General features: G+C 48.4%; 1 protein-coding gene across 1 annotated transcript in view; it reads left to right on the top strand.

The window, feature by feature from the left end:
- Positions 1 to 26775, top strand: part of adarb2 (adenosine deaminase RNA specific B2 (inactive)) — a gene marked incomplete at both ends in the record, with an annotated part of 311120 nt that overhangs the window by 187736 nt on the left and 96609 nt on the right. Inside the window, 2 exons of the mRNA XM_083632113.1 lie at positions 16174 to 16260; positions 17276 to 18231. Of these exons, the coding sequence (XP_083488239.1) occupies positions 16174 to 16260; positions 17276 to 18231 (1043 nt within the window). The remainder of the gene's footprint in view (positions 1 to 16173; positions 16261 to 17275; positions 18232 to 26775) is intronic.

Here is a 26775-nt window from a genome sequence, read left to right as displayed (position 1 = left end):
TTTTGTTTCAAATTTACATTGATATTCTACATATCGGCTGGTTTGCAGACACATAAAATGCCAACACTTTATTCTGGCGAGTGGCGACGGGTTTTGGGGAGGCATAGGTGAGAGAGAGGGGGCAATCCAGAGCGGAAATCTCAATCCTTTCACCTCTCGCTCCACGGGAGTGTTGCATTCCAACTCCGGCCGGCGGCCATGTCTGGCTTGAGCACGAACGGGCCAATTTGTACCTAACCTTGCACCTCCCGATTGACTCCCACACACTCTGGAATTGGAGGCTGCGCACTGGGGGGGTTGCTGCCCTGTGAGCACGTGTCACTGATGCTTCCTAGGGCAGAGTTTCAGCTCAAAGTGCAGCGAGGAGATGAAAGTTCATGTCTTTGACGTTCATCCCCAACAACACGCTGAGAGGCAGCTAGACAACCCCCGGCCTGCTTAGTGTCAGAATGATGTCCCCTCGCTCTGCCTGGTAAATACACTCCAGCGCTCGTTATCAAACGAGCGAGGTGACGGAAAAAGAAAAAGCCATCCACGTTGGCATCCCCCGGCTTCTTCTTTTTTCCCCCCGAGCTTGTAAATGAGTCATTCTCATGGATGACAGCCCCGCGTTAATATTCTGTTAAGGAGGGAAGCGAGCGCGCATTAAATCCGCCACTTACACCAGGTAGCGATCGTGATATGCGTAGCCTTCACGCAGAACTTTAAAGGGGGAAAAAGTTGTCTGTTTTCTTTTAATTGCCAAGAGGTATTCGCGAAAGGACGGGCGATTGATTTTGCTTATTCCTATTGCCATTCCATCTCCAGTCTACACCGACATGATCTGGGCTTAAGTTGGGCTTTGTCTGAGCGGGACATCATGTCAGATTTCCTCTTCACTTCCACTTGGCTCTTTTCATAAAGCCTTTCCCGGCACTCTCAGGTAGCAGCATTGTTGGGACTGTGCTATTTCAGCACTAAGAGCTTTCAAGGTGCGAACGCAAAACACGCAATGACAAATGTCTATTTTCAAAGCAGCCTGAGATGTGACATTGAAAAGCTTTTATATGGAGAGTGTTTTTCCAGTTCTTTGCGGCGCATTGTTTCGAGGCCTCTAGCATGAAAGCAAGACCGCCACTCCAAAAGGCGAGTGGCTGAGTAGACGTGAGTGACTGAGTAGACGGTGGAGCGATGCGGTGGACAGGCCACCTCGGTGTGATAATAAGACCCGCTCCTGCCGTCACACTCTCTGGCCGCTCCTCTGTGACAATCCACAGCCGTCACACACTTTGAGCAGGTTCCTCAGTGACGCTCGACCATGTCAAGTCCCCTCTCCGGAGTGCAAGGGTGTACTCTGTGTGTCTCCCTCTCCAAAAAACAGAGAGCTATAAAAGAGAGAGGGTCATGGAGTTTGTCCCCGCTCAACAATATGATGAAGTGATTCACTGGCCATGGCAGGTGTTCTCCTTGTACAGTCCACAGTGGGACACAGTCCACAGTGGGACAGGCTGTGGTGTTGTAGGTGTTCTCCTTGTACAGTCCACAGTGGGACAGGCTGTGGTGTTGTAGGTGTTCTCCTTGTACAGTCCACAGTGGGACAGGCTGCGGTGTTGTAGGTGTTCTCCTTGTACAGTCCACAGTGGGACAGGCTGTGGTGTTGTAGGTGTTCTCCTTGTACAGTCCACAGTGGGACAGGCTGTGGTGTTGTAGGTGTTCTCCTTGTACAGTCCACAGTGGGACAGGCTGTGGTGTTGTAGGTGTTCTCCTTGTACAGTCCACAGTGGGACAGGCTGTGGTGTTGTAGGTGTTCTCCTTGTACAGTCCACAGTGGGACAGGCTGTGGTGTTGTAGGTGTTCTCCTTGTACAGTCCACAGTGGGACACAGTCCACAGTGGGACAGGCTGTGGTGTTGTAGGTGTTCTCCTTGTACAGTCCACAGTGGGACAGGCTGTGGTGTTGTAGGTGTTCTCCTTGTACAGTCCACAGTGGGACAGGCTGTGGTGTTGTAGGTGTTCTCCTTGTACAGTCCACAGTGGGACAGGCTGTGGTGTTGTAGGTGTTCTCCTTGTACAGTCCACAGTGGGACACAGTCCACAGTGGGACAGGCTGTGGTGTTGTAGGTGTTCTCCTTGTACAGTCCACAGTGGGACACAGTCCACAGTGGGACAGGCTGTGGTGTTGTAGGTGTTCTCCTTGTACAGTCCACAGTGGGACACAGTCCACAGTGGGACAGGCTGTGGTGTTGTAGGTGTTCTCCTTGTACAGTCCACAGTGGGACACAGTCCACAGTGGGACAGGCTGTGGTGTTGTAGGTGTTCTCCTTGTACAGTCCACAGTGGGACAGGCTGTGGTGTTGTAGGTGTTCTCCTTGTACAGTCCACAGTGGGACAGGCTGTGGTGTTGTAGGTGTTCTCCTTGTACAGTCCACAGTGGGACAGGCTGTGGTGTTGTAGGTGTTCTCCTTGTACAGTCCACAGTGGGACAGGCTGTGGTGTTGTAGGTGTTCTCCTTGTACAGTCCACAGTGGGACACAGTCCACAGTGGGACAGGCTGTGGTGTTGTAGGTGTTCTCCTTGTACAGTCCACAGTGGGACACAGTCCACAGTGGGACAGGCTGTGGTGTTGTAGGTGTTCTCCTTGTACAGTCCACAGTGGGACAGGCTGTGGTGTTGTAGGTGTTCTCCTTGTACAGTCCACAGTGGGACAGGCTGTGGTGTTGTAGGTGTTCTCCTTGTACAGTCCACAGTGGGACAGGCTGTGGTGTTGTAGGTGTTCTCCTTGTACAGTCCACAGTGGGACAGGCTGTGGTGTTGTAGGTGTTCTCCTTGTACAGTCCACAGTGGGACACAGTCCACAGTGGGACAGGCTGTGGTGTTGCAGGTGTTCTCCTTGTACAGTCCACAGTGGGATAGGCTGTGGTGTTGCAGGTGTTCTCCTTGTACAGTCCACAGTGGGACACAGTCCACAGTGGGACAGGCTGTGGTGTTGCAGGTGTTCTCCTTGTACAGTCCACAGTGGGATAGGCTGTGGTGTTGCAGGTGTTCTCCTTGTACAGTCCACAGTGGGACAGGCTGTGGTGTTGCAGGTGTTCTCCTTGTACAGTCCACAGTGGGATAGGCTGTGGTGTTGCAGGTGTTCTCCTTGTACAGTCCACAGTGGGATAGGCTGTGGTGTTGTAGGTGTTCTCCTTGTACAGTCCACAGTGGGACACAGTCCACAGTGGGACAGGCTGTGGTGTTGTAGGTGTTCTCCTTGTACAGTCCACAGTGGGATAGGCTGTGGTGTTGCAGGTGTTCTCCTTGTACAGTCCACAGTGGGACAGGCTGTGGTGTTGCAGGTGTTCTCCTTGTACAGTCCACAGTGGGATAGGCTGTGGTGTTGCAGGTGTTCTCCTTGTACAGTCCACAGTGGGACACAGTCCACAGTGGGATAGGCTGTGGTGTTGCAGGTGTTCTCCTTGTACAGTCCAGTGGATTAAGTGCAAATGTAAGAGAAAAAATGGGAAATTTTGAATTACAGCAACAAAATAAATTAATTGTAAAAACTAATGGCTGGAAAGAAAGCCCCCCACCCCACACACACACACACACACACACACACACACAACCTTACAACCTCAATGAGAACAACAATTGACAGCATATAGACAGAATGTGCCTTTTGCACTTTCCACAACGGTATGCATCACAGCGTACATATCTTTTACCCAGATGGCTGAAATCCATCTATTAATCTACAAAATTCCAGTCACTTTTGATCATCATACAATGAGACGGGCAGTAAACGGCTGCATCATCCAACTACAATGATTCAAGGAGAACCAGTGGCTGAATTCCCCCACATTTCCCCAGAACCATCCAGCCTAAAACTGCTTACTGTAGATTATCTGGCTAATTCAGTCATGTGTTATGCCAAATGGATCAGAGTGTGTGTGTGTGTGTGTGTGTGTGTGTGTGTGTGTGTGTGTGTGTGTGTGTGTGTGTGTGTGTGTGTGTGTGTGTGTGTGTGTGTGTGTGTGTGTGTACATGAGAGACACACATGTCCACATGTCTATAGCGGAGCATTTCTGCCCTTGGCATCCATGGCCAGGCGAGTAAATGTAAAGCAGATGGGCTGGCTACTCTGTCCTCACTGCTGCTAATCAGGTGCTAAATATCCATCAGTCTGATACTCACTATCTCCACCCTACCTCTTTCGCTCCCTCCCAGTCATCCAGCCTGCTTCCTCTGCAGAACTGCAACACAGCTACAGTAATAGATTGGACACACTGCACGACTGTCACAAGTCGGCAGATCGCTGTTCTGTTCAGACTACACAACTTGCTGTCTTGTAATGGGGAGTCTTGAAGTTGTTGTGGTTTTGCACACTACATGACTGAGTGGTGACGGGGGTCACACATTACAAGATATTTCACCAGGAGAATCTCCACCGAGTCTGTCTGGACTCCAAGCTACGTTTTGTCTCAAAAACACGCACGAGAAGTGCGCCGATTTGCAGTGGAAAAACAAGGAAGAAAAAGAAAATAAGTTTGGATAGGCAGGACAGTGTCACCTCCGGGTTCGACACACAGGTCTGATCACTTGCTGCCCGGCTTTATTTCCAAACACGCTTTCACGATACACCGTCATTGGCTGTAGATGTTGTAATGTTGATGATGGCTCTCTTGACCAGATATTTAGTCTGTTTAATATCTGTCGGGCGTCTGTGACGCTGCTGCTGACGCATCGGCGAGCCCCCGGATCGCGTCTTTGGCCAGTTCACACTGAACTCGGCATTAGTTGCACAGAATCGAAGTTGCATTCAAGTTGCACCATGTAAAGGCGGTCTAAAAGTTGTATTGCTAGAGGTGAGCCCATGGCATACCTGTTTGATGATGCCACTTGGCACTGTGATAAAGGTTGGCACACATTCTGCTAAAACTCAAACAAGCAGATCTACAGTGAAACACAGATGGAGGAGCGAAGCCTAGATGCATTTGCGGCCCTACACTCTACTACCATACTGCAGCTAAACAGCAGGCCTACACTATACTACCATACTGCAGCTAAACAGCAGCCCTACACTCTACTACCATACTGCAGCTAAACAGCAGGCCTACACTCTACTACCATACTACAGCTAAACAGCAGGCCTACACTCTACTACCATACTGCAGCTAAACAGCAGGCCTACACTCTACTACCATACTGCAGCTAAACAGCAGCCCTACACTCTACTACCATACTGCAGCTAAACAGCAGGCCTACACTCTACTACCATACTGCAGCTAAACAGCAGGCCTACACTCTACTACCATACTGCAGCTAAACAGCAGGCCTACACTCTACTACCATACTGCAGTTAAACAGCAGGCCTACACTCTACTACCATACTACAGCTAAACAGCAGGCCTACACTCTACTACCATACTGCAGCTAAACAGCAGCCCTACACTCTACTACCATACTGCAGTTAAACAGCAGCCTACACTCTACTACCATACTGCAGTTAAACAGCAGCCTACACTCTACTACCATACTGCAGCTAAACAGCAGCCTACACTCTACTACCATACTACAGCTAAACAGCAGGCCTACACTCTACTACCATACTGCAGCTAAACAGCAGCCCTACACTCTACTACCATACTGCAGTTAAACAGCAGCCTACACTCTACTACCATACTGCAGTTAAACAGCAGCCTACACTCTACTACCATACTGCAGCTAAACAGCAGCCTACACTCTACTACCATACTGCAGTTAAACAGCAGCCTACACTCTACTACCATACTGCAGTTAAACAGCAGCCTACACTCTACTACCATACTGCAGCTAAACAGCAGCCTACACTCTACTACCATACTGCAGTTAAACAGCAGCCTACACTCTACTACCATACTGCAGTTAAACAGCAGCCTACACTCTACTACCATACTGCAGCTAAACAGCAGGCCTACACTCTACTACCATCCTGCAGCTAAACAGCAGCCTACACTCTACTACCATACTGCAGCTAAACAGCAGGCCTACACTCTACTACCATACTGCAGCTAAACAGCAGCCCTACACTCTACTACCATACTGCAGCTAAACAGCAGGCCTACACTCTACTACCATACTGCAGCTAAACAGCAGGCCTACACTCTACTACCATACTGCAGCTAAACAGCAGCCCTACACTCTACTACCATACTGCAGCTAAACAGCAGCCCTACACTCTACTACCATACTACAGCTAAACAGCAGCTCTACACTCTACTACCATACTGCAGCTAAACAGCAGGCCTACACTCTACTACCATACTGCAGCTAAACAGCAGCCCTACACTCTACTACCATACTGCAGCTAAACAGCAGGCCTACACTCTACTACCATACTGCAGCTAAACAGCAGCCCTACACTCTACTACCATACTGCAGCTAAACAGCAGCCTACACTCTACTACCATACTGCAGTTAAACAGCAGCCTACACTCTACTACCATACTGCAGTTAAACAGCAGCCTACACTCTACTACCATACTGCAGCTAAACAGCAGCCTACACTCTACTACCATACTACAGCTAAACAGCAGCCCTACACTCTACTACCATACTGCAGCTAAACAGCAGCCCTACACTCTACTACCATACTGCAGCTAAACAGCAGCCTACACTCTACTACCATACTGCAGCTAAACAGCAGCCTACACTCTACTACCATACTGCAGCTAAACAGCAGCCCTACACTCTACTACCATACTGCAGCTAAACAGCAGCCTACACTCTACTACCATACTACAGCTAAACAGCAGGCCTACACTCTACTACCATACTACAGCTAAACAGCAGCCCTACACTCTACTACCATACTACAGCTAAACAGCAGGCCTACACTCTACTACCATACTGCAGCTAAACAGCAGCCCTACACTCTACTACCATACTGCAGCTAAACAGCAGCCTACACTCTACTACCATACTGCAGCTGAACAGCAGGCCTACACTCTACTACCATACTGCAGCTAAACAGCAGCCCTACACTCTACTACCATACTGCAGCTAAACAGCAGCCTACACTCTACTACCATACTGCAGCTAAACAGCAGGCCTACACTCTACTACCATCCTGCAGCTAAACAGCAGCCCTACACTCTACTACCATACTACAGCTAAACAGCAGGCCTACACTCTACTACCATACTGCAGCTAAACAGCAGCCTACACTCTACTACCATACTGCAGCTAAACAGCAGCCTACACTCTACTACCATCCTGCAGCTAAACAGCAGCTCTACACTCTACTACCATACTGCAGTTAAACAGCAGGCCTACACTCTACTACCATACTGCAGCTAAACAGCAGCCCTACACTCTACTACCATCCTGCAGCTAAACAGCAGCCCTACACTCTACTACCATACTACAGCTAAACAGCAGGCCTACACTCTACTACCATACTGCAGCTAAACAGCAGCCCTACACTCTACTACCATACTGCAGCTAAACACAGTCATGAATCATGACGATAAAAGTTACGGTGAGCCATGGGATTTTTATGTAAGCCCTGGATTTATGTGTTCACAAATGCACACATACACACACGCATGACACTTAACACGGCACCTATCTTTATGTCGCCCTTCTGCTTACAGATCAGTTGAGAGATGTGACAGAAATCAGATTTTAAGTGAGGCGGAGAAACAATGCCGCCTCTCATGTAGCGGCTCAGCGGCGTTCAAGTGGAGGCGCGCAGGAAGATGGCGAGAGGGAGAGAGGTAGGCGGGTGGTAGGAGAGGGGAGAGAGGTGGAGAGAGAGAGAGGTAGGCAGGTGGTAGGAGAGGGGAGAGAGGTGGAGAGAGAGAGAGGTAGGTAGGTGGTAGGAGAGGGGAGAGAAGTGGAGAGAGAGAGGTAGGTAGGTGGTAGGAGAGGGGAGAGAAGTGGAGAGAGAGAGAGGTAGGTAGGTGGTAGGAGAGGGGAGAGAAGTGGAGAGAGAGAGAGAGGTAGGCAGATGGTAGGAGAGGGAAGAGAAGTGGAGAGAGAGAGAGGTAGGCAGGTGGTAGGAGAGGGGAGAGAAGTGGAGAGAGAGAGAGGTAGGCAGGTGGTAGGAGAGGGGAGAGAAGTGGAGAGAGAGAGAGGTAGGCAGGTGGTAGGAGAGGGGAGAGAAGTGGAGAGAGAGAGAGAGGTAGGCAGGTGGTAAGAGAGGGGAGAGAAGTGGAGAGAGAGAGAGAGGTAGGCAGGTGGTAGGAGAGGGGAGAGAGAGAGGTAGGCAGGTGGTAGGAGAGGGGAGAGAAGTGGAGAGAGAGAGAGAGGTAGGCAGGTGGTAAGAGAGGGGAGAGAAGTGGAGAGAGAGAGGTAGGCAGGTGGTAGGAGAGGGGAGAGAAGTGGAGAGAGAGAGGTAGGCAGGTGGTAGGAGAGGGGAGAGAAGTGGAGAGAGAGAGAGAGGTAGGCAGGTGGTAGGAGAGGGGAGAGAAGTGGAGAGAGAGAGAGAGGTAGGCAGGTGGTAGGAGAGGGGAGAGAAGTGGAGAGAGAGAGAGGTAGGCAGGTGGTAGGAGAGGGGAGAGAAGTGGAGAGAGAGAGAGAGGTAGGCAGGTGGTAGGAGAGGGGAGAGAAGTGGAGAGAGAGAGAGAGGTAGGCAGGTGGTAGGAGAGGGGAGAGAAGTGGAGAGAGAGAGAGAGGTAGGCAGGTGGTAGGAGAGGGGAGAGAAGTGGAGAGAGAGAGAGAGGTAGGCAGGTGGTAGGAGAGGGGAGAGAAGTGGAGAGAGAGAGAGGTAGGCAGGTGGTAGGAGAGGGGAGAGAAGTGGAGAGAGAGAGAGGTAGGCAGGTGGTAGGAGAGGGGAGAGAAGTGGAGAGAGAGAGAGGTAGGCAGGTGGTAGGAGAGGGGAGAGAAGTGGAGAGAGAGAGAGGTAGGCAGGTGGTAGGAGAGGGGAGAGAAGTGGAGAGAGAGAGAGGTAGGCAGGTGGTAGGAGAGGGGAGAGAAGTGGAGAGAGAGAGAGGTAGGCAGGTGGTAGGAGAGGGGAGAGAAGTGGAGAGAGAGAGAGGTAGGCAGGTGGTAGGAGAGGGGAGAGAAGTGGAGAGAGAGAGAGGTAGGCAGGTGGTAGGAGAGGGGAGAGAGAGAGGTAGGCAGGTGGTAGGAGAGGGGAGAGAAGTGGAGAGAGAGAGAGGTAGGCAGGTGGTAGGAGAGGGGAGAGAAGTGGAGAGAGAGAGAGGTAGGCAGGTGGTAGGAGAGGGGAGAGAAGTGGAGAGAGAGAGAGGTAGGCAGGTGGTAGGAGAGGGGAGAGAAGTGGAGAGAGAGAGAGGTAGGCAGGTGGTAGGAGAGGGGAGAGAAGTGGAGAGAGAGAGAGGTAGGCAGGTGGTAGGAGAGGGGAGAGAAGTGGAGAGAGAGAGAGGTAGGCAGGTGGTAGGAGAGGGGAGAGAAGTGGAGAGAGAGAGGTAGGCAGGTGGTAGGAGAGGGGAGAGAAGTGGAGAGAGAGAGAGGTAGGCAGGTGGTAGGAGAGGGGAGAGAAGTGGAGAGAGAGAGAGGTAGGCAGGTGGTAGGAGAGGGGAGAGAAGTGGAGAGAGAGAGAGGTAGGCAGGTGGTAGGAGAGGGGAGAGAAGTGGAGAGAGAGAGAGGTAGGCAGGTGGTAGGAGAGGGGAGAGAAGTGGAGAGAGAGAGAGGTAGGCAGGTGGTAGGAGAGGGGAGAGAGAGAGGTAGGCAGGTGGTAGGAGAGGGGAGAGAAGTGGAGAGAGAGAGAGGTAGGCAGGTGGTAGGAGAGGGGAGAGAAGTGGAGAGAGAGAGAGGTAGGCAGGTGGTAGGAGAGGGGAGAGAGAGAGGTAGGCAGGTGGTAGGAGAGGGGAGAGAAGTGGAGAGAGAGAGAGGTAGGCAGGTGGTAGGAGAGGGGAGAGAAGTGGAGAGAGAGAGAGGTAGGCAGGTGGTAGGAGAGGGGAGAGAAGTGGAGAGAGAGAGAGGTAGGCAGGTGGTAGGAGAGGGGAGAGAAGTGGAGAGAGAGAGAGGTAGGCAGGTGGTAGGAGAGGGGAGAGAAGTGGAGAGAGAGAGAGGTAGGCAGGTGGTAGGAGAGGGGAGAGAAGTGGAGAGAGAGAGAGGTAGGCAGGTGGTAGGAGAGGGCAGAGAAGTGGAGAGAGAGAGAGGTAGGCAGGTGGTAGGAGAGGGGAGAGAAGTGGAGAGAGAGAGAGGTAGGCAGGTGGTAGGAGAGGGGAGAGAAGTGGAGAGAGAGAGAGGTAGGCAGGTGGTAGGAGAGGGGAGAGAAGTGGCGAGAGAGAGTGTCAATGATTTCCCCCAGCGCCTGTTTCAATAGTGTCTCCCGTCGCTCATCTGACCCATTCGTTATGCTGAGACACGGGGAAATGTGATTGGGCTCATTACCCTCTCCTCAGAACTGACATAGCAAGTGCAAGGAGAGAGAGAGAGAGAGAGAGAGAGAGAGAGAGGGGGAGAGAGAGAGAGAGAGAGAGAGAGAGAGAGAGAGAGAGAGAGAGAGAGAGAGAGAGAGAGAGGCGGGGGGTCTTATCCAGCTCATTGTGAATGGCCACCACCGCCAACAGTGTCACTATCAGGAGGGATATGGCCATCTGCCAAGGCTCTCCCTATCTCACCTGGCTCTCTTCTGCCTCTCCGCCTTTGTGTGGTGGAAACAAATGAGTGTTGTCTCCTCTCTGTGTCATGGTGCAGTGGGGGGATGGACTTAGTGAACTGAGACTATTGGCTGGCATTGTTTCATTCATTGGGCCTGCTGGTGAATGAGCAGGGTTGGAGGGGAGGCACCGTGAAGGGCACGTAAGGTAACAACATCCAAGTCGGGGGTGGCTGGCGATGTACATTTGCCAACTTCAAGCTGCACTAGGCAAGATCTTTATATGAATAAATATGCACAAAGTCAGGCTGCAACAGGGATCCCCACTAATTGAGATGCGGTAGATTTCCTCCTATTTGGTCCATACATTCTAGTGTTGGTTGGAATTGTTGGCAGGAAATCTTCTTGGCACAAAGACAGCAGGCAACAAATCTAAACTTAAGAAACAACATTTGATTGGAGAAACCTCTTCACCACCGCCACCACCCACTGAGAAGAAATGTAGGTCCGATGAGTGGGCAGTATGGTGACGAGACGTTAGGACTTTCACACTAAACACTTTCACACTAAACTCGCTCTTCAGCAACAACAACTGTGAAAAGCTGACTGCATTTCTTTATGTAGCTACAACATGGCCGTCTCAACAGAATTCAAGACATGTTTAATATTAGTGTGGTTAGCTAGAAATCCCCAAATCCTTCTCAGGTTAACTGACTCTTCTTTGGTCTATAGGACCAACAGGGCCAAGGCTAAAGGGAAGACAGTCTCCTGTGTCAACATACATCAACCATACCACCAACATATATCAACCTTATCAGAGTATTTTCTTTTACTTGTAACTAAGAAACAACATCTATGACGAATCAGGTACTGTAACTTATAACGGTAGATCAGGCAACAGCAGATATAAATTGCAATATCATGTTTTTAGCTAGTAGATGCCAGTCAAAATGAGAAGTATTTTAGCTAAGTTTGTAAATATAAGTTTAGAATTTAGCAATGGCAATGTCTTCTCTCAGGGCTTTGCACTATAACAGTACACCACTACAGCAAGCAGCAGTATAGTTGTGCTACAGAATTGTGGAGCACCTTGTTAATGTGCCCTACTATTTCAAAATGTAACACTGTGGTTTTGGACCCAGATGCAGACGACAGACACAGGAGGAAGTTTAGTCTCTTCACTGACTTTTCAAAGGCACAAAACAAACAAGAAACAACTGCCAAAACAAGGCAGGAAAACTAGAGCTAAACTGGGTCGGACGGCCGACAAGATAAACTAAAGGAACAGTCTCTTTAAAGTTGCTCAACTCAGGAAACCTCACACAGAGGCAAGAGTCCACAATGTGAAGAGATCAGGAAGCTTGAGTGGCGTGCAGGTAAGTCAAGATCAGCAGTGAGGTCTGAAAGCACAAATAGTTATATAGGCTGCCAAACAGGTGCAGGGAATCACAATGGAAATTATCACCGCTCTCCTATTCACCTTACCTTAGAAGAGACCTTCTGGCTTGAGAGACTAACTGGAAGTGTAAATACAATCGGAAGTTCCGATTGTATTTACACTTCCTGTGACTCATAAACCTACAGTAGTCTGACTCATAATGTGAGTCAGACTAGGTTTGACCAGGTGAGGGGAGTCAGACTAGTTTGCGTGTACTGTAGCGGGAAGAATGCCTGGTACCTTGGACAGCGACGGACCGGCCTCTGCGCGCTGGTGCTTTGGCCTGTTCAGCACCTCGGACAGCTACCCTGCCACAGACAGGAGGGGAAGCGCTGGTCTGTGCTCCAGCGGCCGTGTCACAAATTACGAGTCTGAAATACCGTATCGTTGAGAAAACCTATCATGCTGCATACTGTAAACCTGACAAAAACTGTTTGTGCACAGCTCAGGCATGAAAAGGACCAGTGTGTACCTGTGCTTCACAAACCAGACTGCCAAGGAGCAATCGGAGGTGGCATTTCAAAGATAACCACACTTCTTTCTTACCACTGTGCAGTCAATTCATCCTGTGAGTGATTGAAAACATCATTACTACTACTCAAGAGAGACTCATTTGAAATGAACTGTGGTCCATTGACAGCGAGAAGAATAGTATTTGAGTGTTGCTTCGGAATGATATAGACCTGAAGAGCTCTATACAGAAGAGCACTGTTCAGACTGTGCGCTGAGTCCTCTAAATAATAATGATACAGATGAAAAGGGTCCATTCATCCTTTCTGCAGCTCTGATTGTCCAAGACAACAAGAAGAGGACAGAATGTGCTCATTGTGTAGCCTACTGTATTTATTTGACTTGTAAACTGGATTATCGTCAATATGGTTCAAAGGCTGATTATTAGAATTAGGGACAACTAAATGTTTTTAGTTACTTGAGATCACAATCCAACTGACAAATCGTTATATTTGGCAACCAGATGGAAAAAGAGTGCAATGCCATTTTTTGGAGCCATCACCTGGGTGGTTGAATGAGTAGAATTTCTCTGGCTTTTCTTATGAAATACACTCTACTCATCTCTGTATTCACCTACATAAGAAAACTAGTGAAGACTTCTCTTCCAGGGGATCTGCACAGCAACGCGTGCATAATATAAATGATCAAGCTGCTCACTTCTCCCTTTTTATTCTAAACATACAGATTTCAATGTTAACAGCATCAACCTCTCTGGGGAGACTAAATCTGCTTAGTTGCTTTATGTTTTTGAAGCTGATGACATATTGTACATACTGTGCAAATCCGTTGGCATGGATCTGGGTATCTCATCGCCCAGTGGGCCCTCAGACTTGGCAGAAGCTGTTGAGTGGGTGGTTTAGACCCGAGGCACAACAGGATGATCAAATATACATTACAGGCATTTCAGGCCGCAGTGTGGAAGCTTAGGCTCCCGTGTGTTAATTGCCATCCTGGCTGTGTTCTGTTAATTTCATGCTTGATGTGGACGTTTGTCATTCACGGTCAAAAGGAACTGGCTATATTTTGCCTGCGAATGTGAGTGGTGTCTGATGTACAGCATCTACTGTAGGTTTGTATTGATGGCCAATGGCCCCTTAAACACCCCTAATTTTGCCATTGCTGTAGACACAGCAGACAGCCGTTCTTTTTACTGTAAATTGGCCTGTAGGGGCTCAAAAACAATACAGACTGATTTGAAACTCGTCTGCATAATGACCCTGTTGGCCGAGGGAGTCGTTTAGGGGCAGATTGCTGCTTGTGCCGGTCTTTAGTCCGTAATTAGGTCAGAAAGCAAATGCTTGTATTGTGATGTTGGCCCGTGAGGACGGCACACGACGCGCGGCTCCAGCCTGGCTGTTTACAGTGTGTCCATGTGTGTCGGAGTGACTCATTGAGCCCCTCTAGTGCTATCGAGCTGTGAGGAGTGAGAGAGAGCGCCATGGAGACCAGCTCTTATCAAAATGTCTTCATTGCGCTGTAATGTGGCCGCCCCCGTTCATGCAGAATTCAGTTTGCTTGTACCGGTAATTGCTGCTGCTGCTGCTGGGCTGCGGCATGTCGGTGACCTCCGGTTCAGAGCCATGTATATAGAAGAGTCGCGACATCGCCGTTCACTCCAATGGACCAGTTTTTTACCCTCAAGAGTCCCCGGAAGTAAGGTTCTGGATTAAGCAGCGCTGTCGAGTTGCAGCAAAATGGACCGTTTGTGATGTACTTTGAAAGGGTCGGACGTTTAAAGAATCAAATTGTACATTATCTGCTTTATTTTAGCATTCAAAAGTAGCGCGAGCCTCCTTCCTGGCTATATTCATTGGCTACTGAGTCACGCATTTTGGACCTCCGCTGCGCTGACGCCACTCTCTTACTAGATTGCTCTGCTCCGGTTCACCCTCCTCATCCTCTGGCCCCTCCCCCCTGTCTTCCTCATAGACCATATACAATTATGGATGTAGCCACCGTGACTTCACACATTGGTTTCTGGACTCCCGATTTGCAGCCTCAAGTTTCGCTATCTTGGGGGGTAAGCCAGAGGAGAATAGTGTCCTCTAGAGAGAGAGTGGCGTCAGCGGAGGACCAAAATGTGAGACTTATTAGCCAATGAGCAGCCAGGAATGGGTCTCGCGCTACTTTTGCATGCTAAAATAAAGCTGATAATGTACAATTTGATTCAAGGGGGGAAAAACCCTTTCAGAGTACAACACAAACTGTCTATTTTGCTGCAACTCGACAGTGCTGCTTAATCCAGGCCCTTACTTCCTGGAACTCTTGAGAGTAAAAAACTGCTCCATTGGAGTGAATGGAGATGTCGGGACTCTTCTATCTACATGGCTCTGGAGGAGAAGAGCTGCAGCGCTGTCTGCTACTGGTCTGTGATTGGCAAGCTGCCCCGATCACTGGACAAGCGTCCTGTCAATCACACCCTACAACATAGTCTGCTTTATTGTCTATTTTACTCTAAATCAGACCATAATTTACAAAATGAACATGATGCTGTATTGAAGAAGACTTGAAACTAGCGACTGAGACCATAAACGCATTAGGAAAGTGTTTACTGAGGTCATAAATCAAGTGAGAAGTTGGGTCATTTTCCCATTCACTTCTATACAATCTGACTTACTTTGCAGCCATAAACTGTAGAAACGAGGGAGTTATATAAAAATCCCCCCCTCCCGTACAGTTGAGTGATGAAATTAGCTATAGAGACCAAAACCGTTCTTTTATACCAGGCTGTAATCATGTTTATTTTTGCTGTAAAGTTGGACATTTTCGCAGGGGGGGGGCTATAGGAATGACTCCCTTTTGGAGCCAGCCTCAAGTGGCCATTTGGGGAACTGCAGTTTTTGGTACTTTCACGTTGGTTAAATTTTTCAGAACCGAAGGTTGGCGCTTGGTCTTCCTTTTGCGACAACACCTCATCCTTTCCCTCCGTTTACCCCTCTCCACCTCCCTTTCCTCCGTTTACCCCTCTCCACCTCCCTTTCCTCCGTTTACCCCTCTCCACCTCCCTTTCCTCCGTTTACCCCTCTCCACCTCCCTTTCCTCCGTTTACCCCTCTCCACCTCCCTTTCCTCCGTTTACCCCTCTCCACCTCCCTTTCCTCTGTTTACCCCTCTCCACCTCCCTTTCCTCCGTTTACCCCTCTCCACCTCCCTTTCCTCCGTTTACCCCTCTCCACCTCCCTTCCCCTCCCCCTTCCCCACCTCTCTCTTTCTAACTATTGATCATTAGCCGATGTTGGGAAGAGAGAGGGGGTGTAATTAGGGAGCCAGACTGGTCTGTCAATTCTGTTCAGTGCTGCATGGCGAGCGCCAGACCGAGCAATGGCCCTAATAGGCCTTCACACTGTAAACAACACGCACACCTGGACAGCAGCAGGCACCGGGGGAGACGTCTACAAGTTAGCCGGTTAAAGTGAAGAAGTCTTTCACTGTGTGTGTGTGTGTGTGTGTCTCTGAGTGTGTGTGGGTGCATCCTTGTATGAGCATGTATGCTGTCTGGTCCATGCGTGGGAGATGGAGACAGAGAAAACGAGAGAGAGAGAGAGAGAGAGAGAGAGAGTAGGCTACAGTTCGTGCAGGTTTGTGTGCATACGCCCGCTCACCAATGTGTCGCCGCGCCCCCAATGCCGATCCGGCGCTTCAATCGATAAAACTATCAAAATATCATCACCGGCTGCCCTCTTGTTGACGTGTGCGTGTCTCTTGTCTCTCCTCCAGAGAAAGTCAGTATGCTGTCAGCATTGATCGCTCCCTTCAAGTACATGAGCCCGGGGACCAGCAGCACGGAGGACGAGGACACTTTAAGTAAGAACACCGCCGCTTTGCTTTCTCTCTTGTCAGCATAACTCCCTCAATGGCAGGTCTAATATGAAAGTGATGTCTCTGTCACCCACGTTATTAATTATGCAGGAAATGCGCTATTTGATGACTCGCCGGTGTCCGATTGTGCCATAGTGCTTATTAAACTCCCTATAATATTATGAAAGCCAGCTGTCAGACATTCATTTAGAATGTCTTGTGATAAATAAGTCATTATGCATGTACATGCTGCCCTGGCTGAAACATGACTGCACGCCGTATCATCTAGTTAAACTCCACTCCACTTGTGCCCCGCCAGTGGATGTCAGCACTTGATCCCAGTGTCCCATTTCTCCATTAACACTCTTGTGACCAGATCTGAACGGCCTATTTTAGTTAATTTCCCATCAGAAATGCAATATGTCACCACTTCCCCCGCAACCAGGTTTGAAGAGTGTGTCACAACTGTTCAGACTTTTGCGCGCGAGAGAGAAGTGTGAAATAAAGCAGGCTAGAGACGTTTCTTTCATCCTTTCTCGGAATGTCTGCTACTCAACGCACCCCCCCCCCCCCCCCACACACACACACACACACCCCCCCCCCCCCACACACACACACACACACACACACACACACACACACCCCCCCACACACACACACACCATTACAAATGGGATTGATGCCTTGCATTGGCCACAGATTCAGAACCAATTTGGAGGCAGATTATGGAATGATTTAGCAGATAACGTCCCCGTTTTTAGAGGATTTATATTTATATTTTAAAACACTTAAATGTGATGGAGCCTATTATATGAAGTGGGCTTGGCTCAGGGAGATGATTGGAGATTTGTTCATTACCATTTCATTGTGTATCAAGTGGCTCAAGCTGCCTTGGGAGATTTTCCTGGATACTCTGCGCAGGATAACAAAATAGCGAGTGCATTTTCTGGTTCTTGGTGTTATGAGTAGTTTTCATCTCTCTGAATTACAACGCTCCTGTTTTGACTGTTTTTTATCGCAGGCACCAGCAGTGCAGAGGTCAAAGAAAACCGGAACATCGGTAACTTAGAGGATCGCTCCATTGGATCAGGTGAACGCCAATCACTTTTTTGCTCAGACTCAGCGAGAGGCGGGACTTCCGGTCTGAAGAGGAAACGGCCGCTGGAGGAAGACAACAATGGGCACCTGTGCCAACTCCGCCTGATCTACAAGAAGCTGTCCTGGTCGGAGGCACCGAAGAACGCCTTGGTGCAGCTCAACGAGCTGCGGCCAGGCCTCCAGTACCGCATGGTGTCCCAGACGGGCCCGGTGCACGCTCCCGTCTTCTGCATCGCCGTGGAGGTCAACGGGCTGACCTTCGAGGGCACAGGGCCCACCAAGAAGAAGGCTAAGATGAGGGCCGCCGAGCTGGCCCTCAAGTCCTTCGTCCAGTTCCCCAACGCTCCGCAGGCCCACCTGGCCATGGGGAACCTCTCCAACCCCTCGGCCGACTTCACCTCAGACCAGGCCGACTTCCCCGACACGCTCTTCAAGGAGTTTGAGTCGTCGTCGTCGTGCTCCGACGGCCTCTCCCTCTGCACCTCGGCGGCCGAGAGCCAGCTGCTATCCAGCGAGCTGCTGCGACACGGCCGGCTGCTCCGCCACACCTTGGACCTGATGGTGCAAGCTCAGCAGAGGCTGGGCGGGGTGGTTCCGGAGCCTGAGGCCTCTAGGAGCCCCGTGTCGTTGCTCAACGAGCTCCGGCCGGGCCTGCGCTACGTCTGCCTGTCGGAGCGGGCCGAGGGCCGGCGGCTCCGCAGCTTCGTGATGACGGTCCGCGTGGACGGCCGGATATTCGAGGGCTGTGGTCGCAGCAAGAAGCTGGCCAAGACCCAGGCGGCCCAGTGTGCGCTTCAGGCCCTCTTCAACATCAGGACGGCGCCTGAGGGGAGGACAGGCCTCAAAGCCAGCAGGAAGAGTTGCCCTCATTTACCCCAGGTGAGTACAGACACATCCCCAGCGCCTGTCCTCAGCTTAGCTTCTTTGGCAGCCACTTCACTTCCTACAGGGGCCTGTAATGACCAAAACAGCAGGCGTGCAGCGGAAAGCCAAACAACCTTCCAACAAGTAATTACGGAGGAAGGGAGATAGAGGCTAAGAAGAGCAGGGGATGAAAGGAGGGATGGTGGCTGTGCTGATAATGGATACAAGCAAGTTGGAGTTTACTTCTGGTGAGAAAAAGTAGCGCATACAGTATAGTGCAAATGCATAGTTCAAATGTGTAAGCATGGGCTTTGCAAGGCCTGGGTATGAGTAAACAATATCTGTTTGCTGATCTATTCAAACAGAAAAGCATGTGAATTAAGCTAATTATTGTCCTTTTGCCTCTGACACAAGAGAAATCGGCATCACTCCTAAAATGACTTTTTACTCCCCCCAGTCTTATGTGTTTGTAGAGCTGTAATTTGCGAGAGTTTTGTAATTTTGCACAAGCTCTTGTTTCCTCATGTGTGGCATCTCAGTGTCTACAAACATTAATTCAATCTGTTGCCCAAAGGAGATAGAAAAGCAAAGAGCAAATCGACAAACAACCCACCAAGCCCAATCCCGTGCTCATTTACCCAAATATGTAAATAGCAATCAGAGTGAGGAAAGTAGTTTTTGAGGAACTTCAGGAAATTGGAGAGAGCCTGAAGACACAGTGGCTGGATTGGCTGGCACTCGTTGACTCGACAGCCATTTAAAACTTCATTTCGCCTGCAGAATTTCATCTAAAGTAAATCTGCCCTGTGTTGATAGTCACACTGATTTATTCAGTTGTTTAGAAGCTAATAATAATAATAATACATTCAACTTATATAGCGCTTTTCTAGGTACTCAAAGTCGCTTAAGTTAAACCTGCACATTTGTATAAGGCAGGGACATTGTATCCATGCAATCCAGGTCATCTGCATACAATTTAGCAACTGCAAGTGGAACTTTACACTAGTAGTCCTTATATCAAATGTTGTGTATGAATGTAGAAATTAAACCGTACATATCCAAGGCCTTCAAGTCTTCCCTTGAAGGCTTATGTCGACACACACAGCACAACGCTGCAGCCGCACTCCTCCCCTCCCCGTACTGTAGGCTATGTGTCGTACTGTAGGCCATGTGTCGTACTGTAGGCCATGTGTCGTACTGTAGGCCATGTGTCGTTGTTAGGGTTTTGTTTGTTGGACTCAAGGGCAGAGACAGACAGAGACAGAATATCAAGTTGTAACACAGTTTGTTTATTTAAATGTTATTGGTTGAGTCCGGATGGACGAGATACCCAGGTTGCAGGATGGTAGGCTAGGGTCCAGGTAGGTGAACGAGCAGGCATCCAGAAGTCCGGGCTGGCAGAGAGCAAGCAGGCTGAAGTCCAGGCGGGCAGAGAGCAGGTAGGCTGAAGTCCAGGTGAGCAGAGAGCAGGTAGGCTGAAGTCCAGGCAGGATGGCGAGCAGGCAGACAGACAGGGGAGGATTGGCGCAGGTAGTCAGATTTAGGGCAGCAGACGTTCCTCTCCATGCAGGTGAGAAGATAATCTGACAGTGTCTTGACGTCTGGGCTGGGTATATGAAGCCTGCTGATTGGTGATGCTTGGCAGCTGCGATAGCTGGAGATCAGCTCCACACACCTGGCTCCAATCCTGTAATCACAACAGAAAGGAGGGGGCGAGAGAGACTAGGAGGCAGAGGTTGAGGGCATGACAGTCGTACTGTAGGCTATGTGTCGTACTGTAGGCTATGTGTCGTACTGTAGGCTATGTGTCGTACTGTAGGCTATGTGTCGTACTGTAGGCTATGTGTCGTACTGTAGGCTATGTGTCGTACTGTAGACTATGTGTCGTACTGTAGGCCATGTGTCGTACTGTAGGCCATGTGTCGTACTGTAGGCTATGTGTTGTACTGTAGGCTATGTGTTGTACTGTAGGCTATGTCTTGTACTGTAGGCTATGTGTCGTACTGTAGGCCATGTGTCGTACTGTAGGCTATGTGTTGTACTGTAGGCTATGTGTTGTACTGTAGGCTATGTGTCGTACTGTAGGCCATGTGTCGTACTGTAGGCCATGTGTCGTACTGTAGGCCATGTGCCGTATTAACATTCTTTTCCTACCTCGAAGCAATAAACTGGCAAGAGTGTCCTTCCCCAGAGCACGACATCAACCCAACAAACCTGCACATGTTTGCCTGGGAGATTTTTCTTTTTCTCCCTGCTGCCACGGTGTCTAAAAGGATTTGAAGAGGATTTGCTGCAGCCATTTAGTTCCAGAAAGCACTCGCTTGTGGAATTTCTTGAAAGTCAGCCGTGCTGTCTGCCAGACGGAAGAGGCTTTTTTTTGTGTGTGGCAAAGGACAAAAGCACACATATGCATGCGTGTGCGAATTAACATGTGTGACCAATGACCATACACCCTGGTTTTGTGTGTATGCTGTCTAACATGTCTAAACTGCCCTCCAGCTCTAGTAACATGGGCATAAATGCACGTTTACATGTGCGCGGATCCGCATGCCAGGCACTGATTGCAAGGGCAGTTTGACTAGACTGTGGAGATATGAGGCACGGCCGGGGGTGGGCGGTTGCCAGCTGTAGCCTGAGGGTAATGCTAACATTGTGGGGCTGTGCCAAAGCTGCGTGCCGTGTGCCAGCTAGGTCACTTCTCTTTCCTAGGAATTCCCTCAGGCTCTACCTGTCGCAGGCCAAAGCTATGTTGATCCCCTACCAAGCACACCTTGCTTTCACCGTGTGTGAAGAACCCCACCGCCTTGCACACACTACTTACATTATAGCCGGGAGCAAGGACTCCATGCACTGACATTCCATGAGAAAACTGCTTGGCAAAGGTTCAGTATGTAGCATCTAAACATCAATATATTTTACCTTGGTATACAGTAATTACCATAAACAAATGTGACCATTGTTCGAAACGATTGGTTGCCTCTATCTTATGCCGGCCCAGAAGTATTGTTAGTGCTTCTCAAAATTAACACATTCAGTGCCAGCGACGCCATATGGCGTCATTAGAAATTTACCGTACAGTGCCAGCGACGCCAAATGGCGTCAGTACCTCCAAATTGTTTTTTTGACGGGGGGGTGTCGATCTAAGCTTCTTACGTCGCCTCTAACAATATTGTAGCTATTGGAGGTCGATAACCTATTTTACAAACCCATTAGGTGGCGACAGCACTCTCCTGATCAGAGAAAAAGGAGCCAAACACACAGAAATAGTCACTGGGGAAAATGAGGAAATCGCATCGCATCCGTCCGTATGCATCGACGTGCCTCCATAAACGAGCACAACGCCAGCTGTGCCCCCAGCAGCAGCATCCGCTGTCACAACTGAGCACCTCCATGTACGCTGCAAACAGCACATTCACATAATCAGCCTTATTATTCCGAACTGGAAGCATGCCAGCCCGTGACAAACACACGCGGAACCAAAAAGCTGAATGTCGCGCACCATTCACTGTGTGTGCGCAGCAAACTCAGCAGAGACTGAGAGCCACCAGACACATAAGACACACCCAGGAGGCGTGTGCAGTTGAGGGGGGGGGGGGGGGGGAGCACGGAGAGCAGCAGAGCAGCATACACTTCACCCAGACAGACCCAGACATCAGAAAATTAGCTTCAGAGTCAGTGATGTGCTTGAAATGTTTAATTTCACAAAAGGCTCATTATCTCAGCTCGTAGAAAAAAAGGGATGTTTTTGCTTCAATCAAGCTATCTTCTCCGGCTCATAACTAAAGAACGGAAAATGGGATCAATAAACTTTTTTTTGCAGGTGATAGAAGAGAGTCTCATCGTTATTTGTGCGTGTTCAGTGTTTACATAGTAATTATTAAAAAAATTATATGACTGTTTTAAAATGCATTGCGGCCTATGTGGCACAGCAAGCAACCTTTTGCCCAAGGGCCGTGGCACTGAAAGTGTTAAGGGGAATTAATTTCCCATAAACTGTGTTGCTTTCTGCCGTAAAGGGGATGTTGCAAACAAAAAAGTCTTAGCTCCATTGGCGCTGGAAGAACATTGCCCTCTTCCTGTTTTCTGCCATAAAGCAATCCAGCAGATTTCCGGCCAAATCTGACTTGGTGGCATGCAATGTAAAATGCAGTGTAGAAGCCTCTACCAGGGCTCCATATGAGTCAAATGCCTAATCTAGGTCAAGTGACCATGACCAACACACCAGTCTTTCCCAATGGTCATCTGAATGCCAATATTACTTCTAGATCACTGACAGGGCCGCTGGAAGTCATTTTAAGCAGGGGGTGCTGGGAGGAATGGACTCATGGTGGGGCCCGCAAGGGCCCTGCCGAAAAAAAGTTTGGACGTTTTTTTTTTACTTTTTTTTGCCATATTTAGAGGAATATCTCATTTTAAATTAACATTAGGATACTGTTGTGATGTAATTATTCAGTATTTTCTCCTTTTCTTACTCATTCAGAGCAAAGAGGGAGATATATAGCATGATGATAATGCTCTATATCTCCCTATTTGCTCTGAATACACCAGTTAACATGACACAGACTTAACATGATAGAAATATTATCAGCAAACTTAATGACTAGACTAATTATTCTGATCTGAATTGCATATATCAAGAAACATTGACTCGTCTCTTTGCTGTATAGTGGGAGGTGCATTTTTGAGTAGGCTATTAAAATAACATGTCAAGTTCACATTTCTTTATTGCCAGATTAAACAATTCGTATTGGTTGTTGGTTGGTTCAACACAACATGTGCGTGCATGCGCGCTTCTTCTTCTTCTCTAGCCTACAAGCATGTAACTTCCTTGATTGTTATTGTTGATAATTCTATTTAAATAGGCTACATTTTCATTTCCTGAAACATTCTTAACACATTCACTGCCAGCCGTTTTTTTTTTTTACTGTAGGTAGCTTCTGCCAAAGGTTTTTTTTGAGGATTCTGGCTCATCTTTCAAGACCCGAGGATTCTTTTCTGCTAAGATTTTGTGAACACAAAATATCTCAAAAGAACTAATAGAATGTGTGCTTTCTCTGTCTAAAAGAGTTAGTTTGTAGAGTTAGTACGGTAGTTATGTAGGCATTAGCACTTGAATACAGCATGGTTTCAGCGTCTGAAAATTTAAGCTGAGATAAATAGCTTTTTGTGAAATTCGATAGAACAGTCACTTTAACCATTCATTTTTGGCATCAGTAAGACGTCAGACATCTAAACAATAGTTTTGAACAGTAATTTCCTCCATAACAGCAGGAAACCCCCCTCTCCTTCAAACTCCTCCCTCCGTGTGTGTTCTTCTTGGCTGCAGCGGGCATGTCACAAGCGAGTTTCTGCTGCTGCTGCTGCTGCTCCTGTCTGCTGGCGGCCGCTGGGCAAGTCTGGATGGGCTCGCTCGTTTCTTGGGGTTTCGGTTGAGAGCTTTGATGAAGCTTTTGCGATTCTGGTCTTATTTATGCTGCGTGTTTCAAAGTGTGTTGCACCCATAATCTATTATGCAAATTTGCAATCCCCCACCGCCAGCAACCAGCGCGAAAACGAAAGCGTTTTCGCCAATCCATTTTACAGTATGAGAATGGTTTCATCGCGCGTTCCCCTGCAGTTTTGGCTCTGCTTTTTCTAGTCTGGAGAGCACTGTCGCCACTTAGTGGGTCGGTGGAATGGGTTGTACACGTTCGGTGGCTCCCATATTTATATTTTTATATATATATATATATATTTTTTGACGTATCAACTCGTCATTGGCAGTCAACCGTTGGATTTTTTTTGACGTATCAACTCGTCATTGGCAGTGAACGTGTTAAACAAGAAAGGAACATAGTGCACTGCAAAATATTTTTAATTACATTTGTAAAAAAAAAAAAAAAAAAAAAAAATCTAGGGGGTGCTGCAGCACCCCTACTTCCCGCGGCCCTGATCACTGATGTCATTCTGAGAAACTTCATAGAACCCCTTATTGTCCAAGATGCACTGCACTAGGAAATACTAGTCATACCTTGCCTGTAGAGACTCCTGCATATTTAGTCATTTACACAATATAATTCCTCCTAGCAAAGGAGGCGTCAGGGCATTTTAATCATTCCTTTATGATGGCAGAGAACTTTGATATGCAACCTCTTGACTGATTGATTTACCTTTGATCCAGACTGGCAGGGGAAACCACTGGCAAATTTCCAACATAGGGTGAGAGGCATAGGGTCGCTGCTTTCATGTCGTTGAGTTGTTTCTGCTTCGTCGGCGTTACAAACTCAGCTATTATCGGTCTTTCCTCAATTAATCCAAGGTCTTCAAATGGAGTTAGCAGGTAGAGGTAGGCTACAGAAAACACTTCTTATTCTTCCCCATTTCTTTTAATTACCTCATGTGCTCTCAATTGGTCACGTAGCCTACTCACGTTGCAGTAAAGTTGACAAATAGATCACAGTCGAGGCCACACAGAAAATCTGCGGTGGCATTCGTTTTATGGACACTTCAAATAATAATTACAGTGAATAATCCTTCCAAAACATTTGTTTTGAGAGCACCTAGGCTACCTCATGTGAAGCGTTTCTTTACTAGTGCAGCAGGTGCACTGCAGACGGCTTCAGACTCGCTGATTGTGTGTACGTGTGAGAGAGTTCACGTCTTAATAAAGGGTTACTCTGCGTGTTTCACTGCTCTAACTCAATTATTTAATAATGTTGCTTTGTCACGTTCTGAGCCTGCCCCGCCCGCACCCGCCATATTTTCATATTTTGCCAACCCAGACCGCCTGCGGGGCGGGCCAGCTCGTGGGACCCGTCGGGTTCTGGGTGACCCGCGCATCACTAATAGACTGTATAACATATGGACACAGCCACCATGACATCACCCGACTCACATTTTGAAGCCTCGAGTTTGGCCTTTTGGAACGTCACCATCTTTCTTCATCACTGAACAGGCGACCTGTTAATCATGCTCCAAAGCATACGTCAGATCGGCAATACGTCATTTTGTAGGCGCCACAATATATAGAAAAATAACAGAACATATCTTGTTTATTAATTACCCCAAAACACCATGACATGACAATATATTACAACTCGTCTGACGTCTGGCCATAGAATGGGCAAGATACATCGGAAATATTACTTTGACCCATCTAAAATCATGTAACTCATGACCGGTCTCTGACCTACTTCCGGTGTCCGCCTGTTGCTAATTCTCTTCTGTTATTTCCATCAGTCTTTTGTGTTGCTGCCTTCGGCTCTGGTGAAATAAAATCGATCTCCTTCCTCAGCCTTAACATGACGGTTTTCAATTGTTTTGAGAGAGAAAAAGTCGGCTGCTCGGGAACCCCTTGTAGTTGTGTGTAACGTCGGCTCCGCTAGGCCGGAGGCGGGGGTTTAGTGAAGCCGCGGTCTTGCCTGGTGAGTGGCGGCCGGGGTGGTGGCTTCCCTTCTCCCCGTAGCGTAACCCCGTCCTCCGCGCAGCGCAAGCCAGGGTGGTGGCTTCCCTTCTGCCCGTAGAGTATGCATGTAGGCTAAATAACAACAAATTGATATCCATTCTCCTGGCCGATGGTCTCATTGCCCATGTAGGTCATATAGAGGCAACAGGATTTCCTAACCAGTTTAAAAGTTCCGTGTATGGATTTAATTGTAACGTTATAGCCTACTTGGGCTATGGGCGGAGGGCGGAGGGCAGGTGTGCGGTCGCAATGACGACCAGCCGGAGCTGTAATGTAAATATGTGACATGAGTCACATGATTTTAGATAGGTCAAAGTCATATTTCCGATGTATCTTGCCCATTCTATGGCCAGGCGAGTTGTAATATATTGTCATGTCATGGTGTTTTGGGGGTCATTAATAAACGAGATTGATTCTGTTATTTTTCTATAATTTTCTGGGGTAGTGCTATTTTACATTGAAGTCAACGGGGAAAGGCTTGTGTTTTCGCCCTAAAAGGGGGCGGAGCCTAATTGCAGATCTGATGTATAGTCTCTTTTATCATTTATTTGACTCTAAATGGGGCCATAATTCACTAAATGAACATGATGCTGTATTGAAGAAGACTTGAAACTAGCGATTGAAACCATAAATTCATTAGGAAAGTGTTTAGGTAATAAATCAAGTGAGAAGTAGGGTAATTTTCCCATTGACTTCTAATTGACTTGTTTTTTACAGCCATCGACTGTATAATTGGGCGAGTTATATAAAAGTTCACCTGCTGTACAGTTGTCGTGAATGGGGGAAATTAGCTATAGGGTTATAGGTACACCAAAACCGTTTTTTGAGCCAGGCTGTAAACATGTTTATTTCTGCTCTAAAGTTGAGCATTTTAACATCGGGGTCTATGGGGATGGACTAGCTTTTGCAGCCAGCCGCAAGTGGTCATTTGAGGAACTGCAGTTTACTTTACACTTTACAGCTCCAGAGGTTGTCGCTTGCTCTGAATATATGGCGCTGTATTCTTCTCACTCCTCCCCGGCTTCACATACTGTACGTAATAAGGAATAATGCAGCAAGCATACTCAATTGTCTTACATCCATACATGCACTCTCACACACACACACACACACAC

This window comes from Poromitra crassiceps (genome assembly GCF_964638095.1).
Source record: "Poromitra crassiceps genome assembly, chromosome: 2".
Taxonomy (NCBI): domain Eukaryota; kingdom Metazoa; phylum Chordata; class Actinopteri; order Beryciformes; family Melamphaidae; genus Poromitra; species Poromitra crassiceps.
Note: the sequence above shows the minus strand (reverse complement) of the source record. Positions and strands in the feature narration are given on the sequence as shown.